The 14292-nt window shown below is 42.3% G+C and overlaps 1 protein-coding gene across 1 annotated transcript; it reads right to left on the bottom strand.

Moving 5' to 3' along the window:
* Positions 1-3014: 3014 nt before the first annotated feature.
* LOC142042202 (aldo-keto reductase family 1 member B1-like) lies at positions 3015-11468 on the bottom strand. The gene is given in 12 exon segments (XM_075051872.1): positions 3015-3404; positions 4228-4331; positions 4751-4828; positions 5299-5380; positions 6202-6308; positions 7050-7096; positions 7099-7170; positions 8575-8651; positions 9301-9416; positions 10100-10267; positions 11053-11198; positions 11381-11468. Coding segments are annotated over 12 exon segments (1125 nt in total). The 3' UTR covers positions 3015-3364.
* Between the last annotated feature and the right edge of the window lie 2824 nt (positions 11469-14292).

Below are 14292 nucleotides of genomic sequence, written 5' to 3'. Positions count from 1 at the left end.
TGTACAGGATTGAATGCAAAAGGTTCATGGAATGGGTGTCTATCTTATTCACTCTTTTGTTTCTTATTCTGTTTGGCTTTGAATGATATTGAGCTCAATATGAGAGAGGTTGGAATTATAATAGATTGAAAATCTGAGCAGCAAAGATCAGCAAAGAGTTTTGAATTTTACCTATTGTTCATTACCTACATTATCCTGTTTTCCCTCTAAAACATGGACATAACATTATTTTTTTTCACCCAGACCCTTTGGAACTTTTAATGAAGGCTTAACTATACCAGAATGGATGAACTGCACAATAAAAGCTCAAGTCATGGGACAATGTGTTGTGATACAATGGCAAAATGCTAAGCTAAGGTGTTTTTCATTTACTGGGTTCAGTCCAGTGTCATGGATAATCTCACTGCTGACTAGGAAAGATGTATCTGCAGGTTTGGTCTAAGAGCACTGTTACATAGCTGACAAACTGAAAATTATTCGGGGATAATATAAACATCTTGTTGTGGTTCCAACAGAAAGCTGATGATCATGCTGCTGATGAAGTAGAGATGAAAAAATAGAAGCTGTTAGTCCTTCAGGAAACTTACTGTGCTCCCTAGAGCTGGTTATGGTGACTTGAGCCTGTTTATTCTGCATCTGACACTGGAAGAATACTCATGGTCTTTTTCCTGAAGCATTTTGTTTGTAGTGTAGCATGTTCTCTCCTGGCTTTAAGAGATGGCCTTGGTATTTTCAGCTCTATGAAGTGCCAGACCTGTGGCCTTTTGTATATCTGCTCCTCGTGTTAGAGATCGATCCAGCCTGGGGATTAGTAACTAACAGATGCTCCATGGGCCACTGAAAAGTAGGTGGAGACAGACTATCACTGAATGTACCTTGAGGCTACCTGGATAGCAGCATGCAGTTGAATTAGTTGCAACCACAGAAAAGGGAGTGGGTTAAATGGCCATCAGTATACGCTTGCTCATTAACACAGGGTTCAGATGAATTCGGAGACTAGAAAGTTTCCAGCACTTTTTAGTGTGTGGCAATACCTCTGCTGCAGGTCCCTGCACTGACAGAACAAATAGAAGTCTTTAGAAGACAGTTGTAGCTTGTCCCTTTCTCTCTTCTGCTGCAGTGATCTGACCAACATAACACTTGTTCTTTAGTCAACTGCATTTACAAGAGCAGTAAAACAAGCCCAAGTCTCTACCCTAGCATGTCATGACAATTTTTATTTTCTTAGCAAGCAGGTTATATGTAAAGTGAAGTCTGAACTTACAAAAAAAAACCACAGAAGAGGTAGGAAGATATTTGTGAATCCTCAAAACCAAATACAAGGGAGATCATGTTTTGTAGTTCCCTCTGTACAGGTAGCAGATGCAGTTATAGCAGTGCCCTTGTGGCATAGATGTTGGGGTGGGTGAAATGGTGAAGCTAGGAAGTGTGCTTCTTGAGCAGCTAATAGCAGCAGGCTTACCGCTGTCATAGGCTGCGGTGATTGCTGTGAGGCAGTGATGGCCTGCTAGAAAGGCACATTGTCTTTATGTCATGTGGCTGCAGCTCTGCTGCAGAATAGAGGGTGCTTTATTTCCCAGTAACTGACATCACCCAAATTTTTCTCCTTTTACCTTTGCTAAGGTCTCTGCAGCTGAAAAAGATCTATTGTCTCTAAAACAAATGCACAATCTCTGGCTTCTAACTTGTTTTGAATTTTTTATTATTATATGGCTACTGTGATCATCTAGTCCAACTTCCTGCCTGCCACAGTCTATAAACATCCTGTAAATAACTTCAAGTCTGATAGCTGTGATTAAATTGGAATGTTGTTAGAAAATTCCTATGAAGTAGAGAATATTTCAAGATAGGCTGTATGCCACAGTCTTAAGCAGGTATTGCTCCTACTGCTGTAGACTGACAACCTGACCCCAGTCCGAATGCCTGGAAGCAGAGTACCTTCCATGTAGCTCATTTTCTAACTGTGGCTATGATGGTATCCTGTAACTGACCCTTTCAATTTAGCATGTTTGGGGGTGGAGAAAAAAAGAGTACCTATTACAGGCACCTTCTCAGACCTCTTTCTTAGAAGAGTTGCTGTAGGAAATCCCATTTGACAGAATTGCTTTGCCATTTCTAGGGCACCTGTTATTCAAGCATCTTGCAAAAGTCTAAAGTAGCTCAAAGATATGTCATCATTTCCTTTATAGACTTAAAAACCTCAACTACAAAGAAAATCAGTTGGAAAAGGATATCCACGAAGTGTGTATCCTAGCTCTGAACCTTAATTACACAATTGTCCTTCCTCTCTGCGGGCAGTGCTGATCCACATTGTTCTTCTGCTGGGCTGGAAGAGCCTAAAGCAGTTACAGGAGTTCTGAGTCACATGTTAAAGAGCAAGAAGTCTGGATTAACAGACACCTCATTAAAACTCCAGCAGATGCATGGGCTGTAGTAGCACTGACTTTTTTTACCGGAGAAAACAACATCCAGTGACATTCTTTGAGTCAAAACACAAGCAAACAATATCTAGGGAGCAGTACAAGAGAGTGAAAATCTACTGTTGGCTTCTATGAAGCTGCCCAGCTTTTCTGCTTGTTAAATAAGGCAGTTGCCAAACAAAATAATTCCTCTGTGTCTCCTTTATCAGACTTTGGATTTGCTGGGAGAGATGCAGTCTTAACTGCAGCCATTCTACTGATAAAGGCAGTATTTACATACTTTTGTAGATACAATAGACCAAACATACAAATCTCCTACCAGTTTATTAGTTTTAGCAGTTCATAAATAGGACACCTCATTAAGAAAACAGCTCCTGAAACATAATTCACTAGTGTCCTCTAAAGAGCTTTCAGTCTGTTGTGCTGAAATTACTGAACTAAGACTCTCAAGCAGCATATTGTCTTATCACATAAAGATCTTCTGATGTTAAATGGATTGTCTTACATTAACAACTGAAAGATAGCATATGTTTTGAACTTTTGTCTAAAAATACAACCACTGGGAGAATCTAAATTTCTCTAAAATTTGTCAGGTTTTATATTTATGATAAAGACTGCTTTTCACAAATCCCAAAGATTCAGGTTTACTAAACTTTATCATTACTAAATGGTAAGAGAATATATATTTTGCTACAGTAGAATTTTGCTACAAGAAGAGCAGATCAAAGATACAGATAAAGGACTGATATAACTGGTTGATAATAAGGGAAGCAAATGCATGCATGCTCAAAGATTACTCTTCAGAATGCCTATGAGCTACCTTCTCCCATCTTGTAATACATATTCCACTTATACTGTGATTTAATACACATGAAGTATTACACATTGCTTGAAACAGTGATATACAGTCCTGATCCCCAGAGGATGTGAAGATGATGCCTATGTTAGTCTTTCAAAAAAGGATAGTCCTTGTGATTTTTGCATCTAGGAGAAGAGAGTATGATTAAAACACTTTAAGGATATAGTCTTAAGGCTAAGAAAAAAAGGCTTTTTTCTCCTGACAAAAGCTCTGCAGAACTAAAACTGTGAACTATATTAAAAACACTAATGTGAGTCTGCTTAGTTTACACAGGGCAGTGGAAGTTAATGCTCTGTAACCTTCACATATAACAGTGACCTTGTTCTCAAAAGACACATTATCTTCTGCTTAGCTGAAATTGCTAAACTTCCCTGTGATACTAAACCGCTGTCTTGTGAACTCCTAATTCCACTGTATGCTATTAGATAAGTGAGTAACCTTGGAAAACAGAATAAATTTCAGATCTATGTATCTAACTATTCTATTATCTAGATGCTGTCTTAATAATGTTGGCATAAATACATAGGCACAGCTTTTCACTTCAAAAAAACCTTACAATTCTCATTCTTAAAATGGACTTTATTTACACTGACTGTCTCTTATATAAAGTAGCCAAAGAAAACAGAAAAAAAAAAAATTGCCGCCTATTTATTTTGGAGTTCCCAGCCAATTTTGATTTTCAGACAGCAGTTTGGTGTCTATCCGTTACAAGATATCTTAACACACAATGTACCTGCAAAAATCCCAGTGCTACCAACCTGTAGAAGACAGGCAATGCTCTAATAAACCCTGGTGCTGGATTCCAGTAGGTATGGATATGCCTAGGTATTGGTTAACATTCCCTCTCTTCTTATTTTTAAGTGGGACTGTCAAATACTGTCCATTAAGAGGATAGCCAATGATAATCCAAGTTTGCTAAAACATGGAGGAGGAGGAGGAAATACTCACTCGCTTAATGCACAGATACGATACTGCTTCTTGAAAGCAAGGAGGGTTTCCATCTCCTCTTTAGCCAATTCAAAGTCAAACACTTGAATAAAGGTCCCAAACAGCTGGGTTACTTCAGTTTGCAAAAAGACAAGTGTAAGTTCATTTGCAGAAAGAATACCAAAAACAAGTAGAAAAGCATTGTATTTGTTGAAGCACTAGGAAGCGTGCAACAGATGCACATTTGTGGTGAGCAATGAATACATGTAGAAAAGTTACAGTGCTGGTGGGGTCTAATTGAATCATTTATATTACAAGGTGGAAAAGTTAATCTCTCTTACTTGATGTGTTCTAATGAAGGAGACTTGGCTCCTTACTTTTAAAGTAATTTTTTGCATGCATAAAGAAGTAACCTATGTGGTATCTGTCAGACAAAAGGTTTTGCCAGTTCTAAGAATGAAAGGGGTACTTTGTTCCACTGGCAGAGTGGATTTTTCTGTGTAAAGTTTAACACCATGAATAATTTTGTAAGGTACCCTCTTACCTTAAAATTTTCCTCAATATGGTGTGGAGTGACAGATTTGGGAATTACATTTCTTTGAACCTGGAGCCAGATAAGCACCTGCAGGAACAGACAGGGAATTACAGCTGAGAAGTTCTGCCTGTCTTCCGAAAGCTGAAAAACCATATGCGCCTACATGGTTACATGGAACAGCTCTACTGATAAAATCAGAGATGTCTCACGTAGGAAAAGCACTATAGTAAACCCTTCCTCATTATTGCATGAGCTCATTTAATCATTATCAGTCTCTGAAGTTGAGATGACATCATGGGAGTGCATTGAACAGGAGTTCAGAATTGGCCAGGGATGCTGTGTATAGAAGTGGCTAGTGTGCCAATTAAAGCCCAAAGCCATTGGTAATTTTCCATCCATCATTAAAACTAGTGTTAGAGATAATATTCTTTAAAGCATTACAATGTGTATGAGACACAGCTGGAACTCAGCTTTCCATAATGCCTGTGTAAATAGTTACTTTAGCACGAGTGGGAAAAATACTTGTAACCAGGGAAAATACTGTGATCAGTATTAACCTGATCTGGGATTTTGTTGTACTTGAGTGCTATTTCCTTTATTTGGGGATCATCAAAAAAGGAAATACATTCAGGCTTGGACCTGTGAAAATAAAAAGCAGACTTCAGCAGTTCAGTGGCCTGCTAACTTCTCCCTCAAGCACTGTAGGGTAAGAATATTTTTTAAATTACAAGAAAGTATCATCTTGCACACTTTAATTCACCATCTTCTCATTGCTCCAGTCCCTGCTTTCATTCTTTTCCTTTTATCGCAGGTTGGCACCTGAGAAGAGGCCTGTAGTTTCTAGTATAACAGGTCACTGAAACACATATTTCAGTCCATCCTGGGATCAGGCTGGGAATTTCTTTTGTCCAAGTATAGCCGGTCACTGAAACACATTTCAGTCTAGCCTGGGTTCAGGCTGGGAACTTCTTTTGTCCAGATCCTGAAAATTTCATCTTGAGAATGGGCAGCTGTCATGTCCTTCACAAGCACAGCTGCTCTGGTACACACCCTGTCCCAGGTTGGAGAAGGCCATGAAGACTGGAGTGAAAGCAAAATTTCTTCAAGTCATCCATTTAAAAACCTAATCCATTTGTCTCAGTAAGACTGTAAAGTTGCTGTTTTCATAAGCATGTGCTGCTTTGTTTTGGGTTTGATTTTTTTTTAGTTCAGAAGTTCTCTCACATGTTTAATAAGCTCACCCAAGCTCAGTTAAGAATTATCTTTCACCAACCAATTGATCCTTTTTCTCCTAAATATGAAGCTCCAGAAACAGCACAGGTACGAATTAGTGGACTGAATATCACAGTAAGTGTGAGAGAGGTTTCTGTGTGTGTGAAGGTTTATCCACGTCCCAAGCCTGGTTTACTGTATTGGCTCCAATCAATGTCTAAGAAAGAAGTCTCACAAAGCATTCTTACCACAGCCAGTTGGGCGCTCCAAGGGGACAATATGCAGTGACAGAGATCCCTTTGGATTGGCAAAACTTAATCAGGTCTTCCTGAGGAAGGTAGGGGTGGCTGTCAATCTACAAAGAAAAAATCAGATTTCTTCATAAGCAGAAGGTACTTCAAGGTTTAGCATCACTATGGTGACCTACCAAGCCCCACATCAGCTTTGAAAAGGTTGTTCTTTTTGCAGCTGTAGGGTTTTTAAGAGAGTCAGCCAGTGCTTCAGATCTTTTCCTCTTATTCCCAACGCTGCCTCCAGCAAGGCCCAATCTTCATACATTAGTTTCTCTTTCCAGCTGCCTGCCTCATTTTTCATGACCTCTCCCAGTCCCCCTGTCAGTGGGCTCCGAGTTCCAGTTGTGCACATCCAGCTGAAGCACCCAGCTCTCCGGTCATCCAGTCCTACCTATTCACCCCAGCAGCGTGGCCTGGCTCTGGTCCTACCTGTTCGTGCAGCCTCTTTTTCCTTAGGAGCTGTAGGAAAGGAGATGGGTAAGCCCTGCCGCATTCTCCATTTCAGAGCTCATCTCTCGGCCTGCACGAGCTCAGTGCTGCAGTCAGAAGAAAGGTGAAGGTTCCACTTTCAAGCCAGGGGTGCCGCAGGCTTGTGTGACTGCAGCTCCCTGCACAAGTAAGGGCACAGAGTGTTCTGCATCTTTGATTGCTCCATGATTTAGCCAAACACGGGTGTATTCCCACACAGATATGAAAAAGCACAGCCTTAACATAAAAGGTATTTTACTGCCAGAGGTGTTGCATCGACTGCAACACCCCAGACAGGTGTGATGTCAATACTGATGGGTTTGAGAACAATTTACCTGATTATTTGCAGGTTTGTGTCTTAAGCCTGGTTTGCTCAGGAGCTGATCTGTTTGCAGTTGAAGTTGGAGACTCCAATGGCTTTCACCAGTCCTCCATCCACCAGCTCTTCCATAGCCTAGAAACACTACAGAATCAGACTTGCTATTGAATTAAGATCTTTTTTTTTTTATATATGGCAAAATTGCCTGTGCAAAAATTTCAGTGGTAAAAGTCCTCATGGCTGGGATCCTTTCCTGATGTGGCATTAGTACAGTACAGTGAACGGTGGGACCCTGGTCAAAGACTCGGGCTCTCTCATCATGTATCATCATACAAACAAATAACAGCATTATTCAAGATTAACAATTACTACACTACTATTACTTCAATAGAATACAAATATTTTGAAATATTATCCCCAGGTAGACCTTCTGCTCATAAATAAAAAAGGGTTTTTTAGGATAACTCCTCAGCTAAGAAATAATTATCCCATAATAAAAAGCTTGTCATTTGGAACAGACTGGCTTGACAAGGAGCTGTTCTGGGAGAGTTAGAGCAGGATACCAGATCCTCAACATTGATTAGTTTCCCAAGAGAGATGTACCATTTAGCAGTGGGAGTATAGTATAAGCAGCGCTGCGTTCCCCCACCACCACCTATTTTCGTTCACACTAGCAAACAATAAAACAGCTAGACAGCCCTAATTAGATTGGCACCTCCAGCAGAAAGAAACAGGAGAAAATAATCTTTAGAGCAGAAGATAACACCTCTTCCAAAGCAGAGATAATTTTTATTTGAAGTTGCTGTCACAAGCAGGAGCCTGAAATGTCCACTTTTTGCCTTGAAATGAGCAACAAAAATGTGCCTTATTCTTCATCTGACAGGAGAAAAAACCATCAGCGAATTCTTCTGACTCTGGTGAGTCTCTTGTCTTCTTTTGACCTGGCCATGCTGAGCACACGGTGGGGGTGGAAGGGAAAGGAAGCCCAAACCATCAGCCAAGCAGAAATTTGAACTTGCGCCCAAGTCTTGTCTCCCACACAGCCCGTGCTCCTGCCTGTTTGCATTGCACACGCAGCTTTAGCGAAGGACTTTGGGCAAGTTCCAGTATTTTCTAGAGGGGGGAAATCTGGATGCTCTGGGTACGTTGGCACAGGCATGTTGGCTTTCCTGCGGTCTGGACAGCTCAGGTGCAACTACGGATGAGCACGGCTACAGCTAAAGCCACTGCAAAATGTCCAGAGAGTGGTGTGGGGTCTGAAGCGACAGCGTATGTCAGCTCAAGCCACTGCAGGGTACACACACAGTCAAAGATTTCCTCTTGCCATGCCCACCCAGCCAGTTTAGTAAGCAGTAGACATAAAAATACCTCAATTTTGGCAAGTAACACAAGAAGGAGCCCAAGGGTACAGAGAAATCAGCAATCTGGAATACTTCACATCAGAAATTCTCTCAGAACGATTCCCAAAGTAGAAACCTTCAAGTTTTCAGGTTGTTACTTCAAACTAGCAAGAATTTTTTGGCCTGTCAATGAACATATCTCACATGTATCCAGAAAATCTGTATTGCTGGGAATGATCATCCCATTTCCACCTGCAGGAAATAGCTCCTCCCCTGCCCATCATCACAACAAAAAAGTGAGTTTAAGGTAGGCTGAATAGTAAGTAGTTAAAGAAATCACTTAGAAATTCTACAAGCGAGTAGAGCTGGACACATGCTGGATATCCTGCCCTATGTTTGGGGGAAAGAGGTGGCCAAAACCAGTAATCTGTATGAACAGAGTAATCTTCAAGAAAATCTGCTTCTTGAGAATCTGTCCTGCAGGCAGAGGAAGGGCAGACACTTTTATGTGCCTCAGTCAGGTTGCGGGAAGGCCAGGGATGTGACACAATGGGGAAACGAGGATTTATTTAACCTGAGGGGAGAGAGAGAACAGAAAAATAGGAACTAAGTAATTCACAACTGTTTGATCCTGGAAAAGCAAATGATAGCCAAATCCCAGGCTTTAAGAGGAATGTGATCTGGATGGTAATTTGATCCATGACATGGAAATGCTGTGCAGGGTAAAATAAGGTGATTTTTGTACTACAATACCTAGCTTAAGCAGCCGTGACCTTACCTTTCCTCCTGGGCACTCCATGCGGAGGTTTGTCATTATGTCCTAATGAGGTCTAACAACACCCCTCGTTAGAGAGGACATGTCTGGTCCCAAAGGAAAAAGTGGCAGAGCTCTGACAGGTGGCTCCTGGGAGTTGAAGGCTCAATACCTTGAATCCCATGGGCCAGTGCATCAGGTAGGGGTCCAAATAATCCAGTTGGAGGGCAGCAAGTGTTTTCTGGCATGCCTCCTTCACCAGGGATCTCTCGCGGAAGGCGGACCACAGCTGCAGGGGTAACGCAAAGCCTGGGAGCTGCTCTCCTAGCCTCACGACCGCAGAGCATCCCTGGCGGGGAAACACATGGCGCAGACACGGAGGCAGCTCGTGATACGGCACATCGTCTTGTCTTGAGGAAGTGCCACTTTTGTGCGCCTTACTTTATTTGAGATACTGTCAGTTAAGTAAAATGAGAACGAGATACTCTAAAATTCCAACGATTCATACAACAATTAAACAAAATGAAGAAAAAAGCAAAACTGGTGAAAATCAACCTGCCAGCTTCCAGCAGATAGAAGTTACTTTATTTTTCCTACCATTGTTGTTGGGGGAAAAAACAAAACAAACCATAACATACAGGAGTTAACAGGCTGAGGCCGGCAGCGCAGCGGGAGTGACCACGAATACAATAGCCTTGCTTCCTATCTCAGAGGCCACTGAGAGCACGGCCTCAGTTCCTGTCTCCATGGCTGACAATGGATATGGACTACAAAAAAATCCCTCTCAAATCAAGCCTTTTTTTTTTTCCCCAAGAGTTGACCTCTTCCTTCCCTCCATCCACAAAATGCTTTGCCCTGACAGAGAGGAGTTAATTCCCAGACCAGCTTCATCCCCTGGCACTTTGCAGGTTGGGACCTTGTCTCTCTTCCTAAGAGCTGGCCTCATGTGAGACAAGTTATCCAAAGACATACCTTACTGACAATAAAGAGGTCTTCTCGCCTCACAATCCTCTCCTCAATTTTTTCTCGTAGTGCATCCCCGATCTCACTCTCATTCTGGTACAGGTAGGCACAATCAAAGTGGCGGTACCCAACACCGATGGCAAACTTCACTGCATCTCTTGCTGTTCCTTGGAGAGCCTGAAACAAGAAGACAAGTCAGTAATTCGGTGAACAGCAGCAGAAGTTTGCTGTTCTCCAAATCTGGAGACTTTACTCCCACAAATAATGAGGTGTTCCAGTTTGGCTCTTGCTTTCATTCATTTTCTGTAATAAAATGGCCATGGGAGTCACTGATGAGCTGCCTGAGCTGATCTGCCCTTTTCTAAGGATTGAATGTTCACATTCGGACACGAGGCTATCTCAAAATCAGTTCTAATTTGCCCAGAAATTAAAAGCAATTTTAGTGTGGGATCCTGGCAACATGAGGAAATGAATCACCTCTGGAAAGCCTGCTGGTCCTGCACACAAACAAGCCGGCTCTTGTTGACACAGGGCAAGGGAGGTGAGAGGATGGCAAAACCCTGCACGGACAGTGCCACCTCCTGGGTAAAATACACAACCTGGTATTTAATAGCAAAGTAAATCAGATTCTTGGCTTGGAGACACTGAAGAGTTGTTTGATGACTGGATACCGATTGTGGAAAATCGTACTTCAAGCAGAAATGTGATGCAAAACTGCGACCACTCCTACATTTAACTTCATTACACCCCCACCCATCATCTTTTTTTTTTTTAAATGATTTCACCTCTCCAAGTATTTCCAGTCAAAGGGTGCTTGGTTGGTTCATCTAAATTAAAAAAAAAAAAAGAACCAGAAACCGCAGCATTTTTTTTCTACAAGGCTACACACAATCAAACAGGCAGTTTAAAGTTCTACAAGTTTTCCATTTTGCAGCCCCTTACCCCATCCCACCCCTTCCTACGTGTGAACGCTGCAGCCCCTCGAGAGGCACAGGCAGCAGCAGCAGGCTGGCGGCAACACCTGCCAAGCGCCGGGCGTCGTAGAGCGACTTTTCTCTGGGTCCTGCTGCTGCAGCATGGGAAAGCTGCCGTGCCGGAGCGATGGGCACTGCTTTTGAGTGGAGGAGTCGTCAGTGGGGAGCGAAGGTGACAATATACCCTGTGATGACACAAGACTCTGTATTGTGAGATGTTTTTCAGAAAAAATAATCCGTTGCTTCATTTTATGTGGTGCTCACTGAACAGGACTTCACGTCAGAGTGATGGGGTAGAGAGGCCCCATTGCCGCACCGAAACACAGGGAGTCGCAGCTGAAGCTGCTGTGGGAACCTTGAGATCGAATAGCTTTGATGAAGTAATCGCAGTGGGTTTGGGCCATGTTTTCATTGCATTAGCACAAGAGATTTTTGTGGTGGCAGGGATCACGTGTCCAAAATTTTCCTTCTGTTTAGTCCTAATCGGTTCCTGTTAGCATCTTCACAGGTTCCTTCACAGAGCTCATCCACCCCAGCATCAGTGCCCTAAGAGGCTCCACGCAAGGCATGCTTTTTTTAAAGCCTGCTTAGTTATTCTAGGCTTCTTAGTGTGTTTTGTCATCTGACCAATCGAGACTGAAAGGGTTAAACAAACTCAGCCCCATCTGTGCGTAAGTTACATGATGATTAGCAGCAGCTGACCCAAAAATATAGCAAGAATAATTTAAGATAGTTTTATGCTGACTGGACAGTGTTTCATAGAGTTGGCAGCTTGCAATTCAACATACTTGGTTTCCAGTCTCAAATCCAGGGCATGATCCACTATTTTTTTTTTCTTTCTTAAGAAGCTCACTTTCTTAAAATTTTCAGCTCATTTCCAGACTCCTTTTACATTTATAGTTCAGTATATACTTAAATCTCCTCTCTTACCAGAAGTCCATTAGATAACATTTGCAGGTAAAGAACTACTCAAACTATTTTCATGCAAAATGCTGCGTACTCATCTGCTGCAATACAAATAAGTTATCCTCAGCCTCTAAGGAGTTAATGTAAATTCCCACTTCCAAATCCACTCATTGCCACCTAAGTTCCTATATTTACATGCACTCATCAAAGATGACACCTACATGACTTGCTGGGATATTAATACCCAGTGCCAAAAATCAAAAAAAAAAAAAAGAAAAACAAGCTAGGCAGAAGTTTTTACTTCTGTAGTATGTAATTTTTTTCCATAGATAAGAAAAATCTCCTTCTATCTGCTCACTACCTGCACTAAGTCAGCACCACCTGCTCACTTCAAAAAATTCCTCAATGACAGGTGTAAATACCTGCATTATCTGAAATATTTCAGAAGGCAAGAAATGCCGCACAGAGGATTTGCTGCATTTTCCTGACCTGAAGAGGAGATTGCTGAAAAAGTCTACCGTGATTCTCAGCAATTTCCTGGTGTCACCTGCATGACCAGAGGCAGGGGGATGAGGAGAGTTCTTCATCTATTCAAAGAACTTCATACCTACAGAGAATATTTCACTTTGACATTCAGCTTCCAAGATTGAATGATGGCTTATCTACAATATAATTTGCTGTATTACACAATATTTTAAACGGGATAGTAACTTAAAATGAATGTCCCATCTTATTTTCCATTCATTTATAATCCCCCCTGCGTTTCTCAGGATTAATATTAGTATCCCTAGGATGTGACAATGACAGTATCTTGTCAAAGGTCAAACCACCAGATTGTACAACACATTTAGAATATTATGATCCAATTTTGTTGGTACATTTAAAATAGTCAGGTAGACAGTGGATTATATCCCCATTTGACTGTTAAGGAAAAACTTTTGGAAGCATTTTGACATTTCCACAGTGTGATTTGTCAAGAATCACAGGGACAAAACTGTCCCTTTAAGGAAGGGTTGCCCCTCCCTGAGAGGGAGACGGGAATAAATAAAGCCTTGTCTTTTCAAGAGCCGTGTTAGTTCTGCGTGACTCTTCAAAATCAGAACTACTAAACCTGCAAGACTGATGATCATTAACGGCACACTATGGTACGCTTGTTTTCTGGAGCAGCCACTGTGGCATTTTCTACACCTACCCACTTTTCAGAAGCCAAACAGGTTTGGGTGTCTTGTCCGTTGACGCTGTGTCACTGTTACTTTATGGCCTTTTCTGTTCGCATGCTGTCATCCTACATGAGATTTTTTTACAGTTCACAACTAAAAACCTTCTTCTGCATAAACTGAAAAAAACAGTTTTACAAAGCTCAGTAAGAATAGCAGCCTATTCTGGAAAATCCAAACCCTCTCATTTTTATGCACAGTGGGTTTGACCCCAGCCTGGAGGCTCCTGTGTCCTGTCAGAAGGAGCTGGCGTGCTACCTGGTTTCAGAGCCCTGCCCAAAATTTTGCAAGAACTTATTTTGAAGATATGAGTGGTAAGCATTTATTGTTTATCCGGCCATTAATGAACTTTTCCTTACCTGTCATTTCTTTGCCTGTTACAGGCAAAACCAGCCGCAGGGTAACACCATGTTTCAACAGGCAGCATCTCAAATGCCCAGTGACCCGGGGCAGGTTGTGCAGACCCTGCGTGCAGAATATGCTCAACCTGAAAGCATCAACCTGTTTTGAAGTTAACACAGATAAAAGTCAACAAAGCCCAAGAGGCCATGAGGTTGAGCACGAGCACGCTCAGCACTCCCAGGGCAGACACCCGAATAGCCCCCGCAGGCATCAGTCAGGCGGCCAAGGGTCCACCCTGCTGCTCCCTACAACAGGTCCCCAGCGGTACCAAACTCTTGCCCTCCAGCACCAGATTTCCTTTAGGGTTTTGTACCTTTTCACATCAGGTAGTTTTCCGCTTGTGTCCTCAAGTCGTTTCTTGCACCCGTCTCACCCAGCAGCGGGCGGCTCTGCCTGCAGCCTGACCGATCCGGCACGGCTCTGCACCGCACCCCTCGCTCCCCCGTCCTACAGCCAGAGCCAGAGCTCGCCTGGATCACGGGCACCTCAGCCCCACGTCCGAGGATTTTAACTGAGGTGTGCAGATCGCGGCAGCTTTGGGACAAGCCAAAGGAAAACCCTTTGATTTATGAGGTCAAAAAGATCAGGCTTGCTCTGCCTGAATTCTGCAATGAAAGAAAGTTTTATCCAGCAGTTGTACTGCTCAGTGCTGCTATGTGGATATTTGATACACTCGTGTGGTTTTTTCTTCTTATCTGTGAGA

Source organism: Buteo buteo, chromosome 19 (assembly GCF_964188355.1).
Source record: "Buteo buteo chromosome 19, bButBut1.hap1.1, whole genome shotgun sequence".
Lineage (NCBI taxonomy): Eukaryota > Metazoa > Chordata > Aves > Accipitriformes > Accipitridae > Buteo > Buteo buteo.
This window is presented reverse-complemented; position numbering and strand designations above follow the sequence as displayed.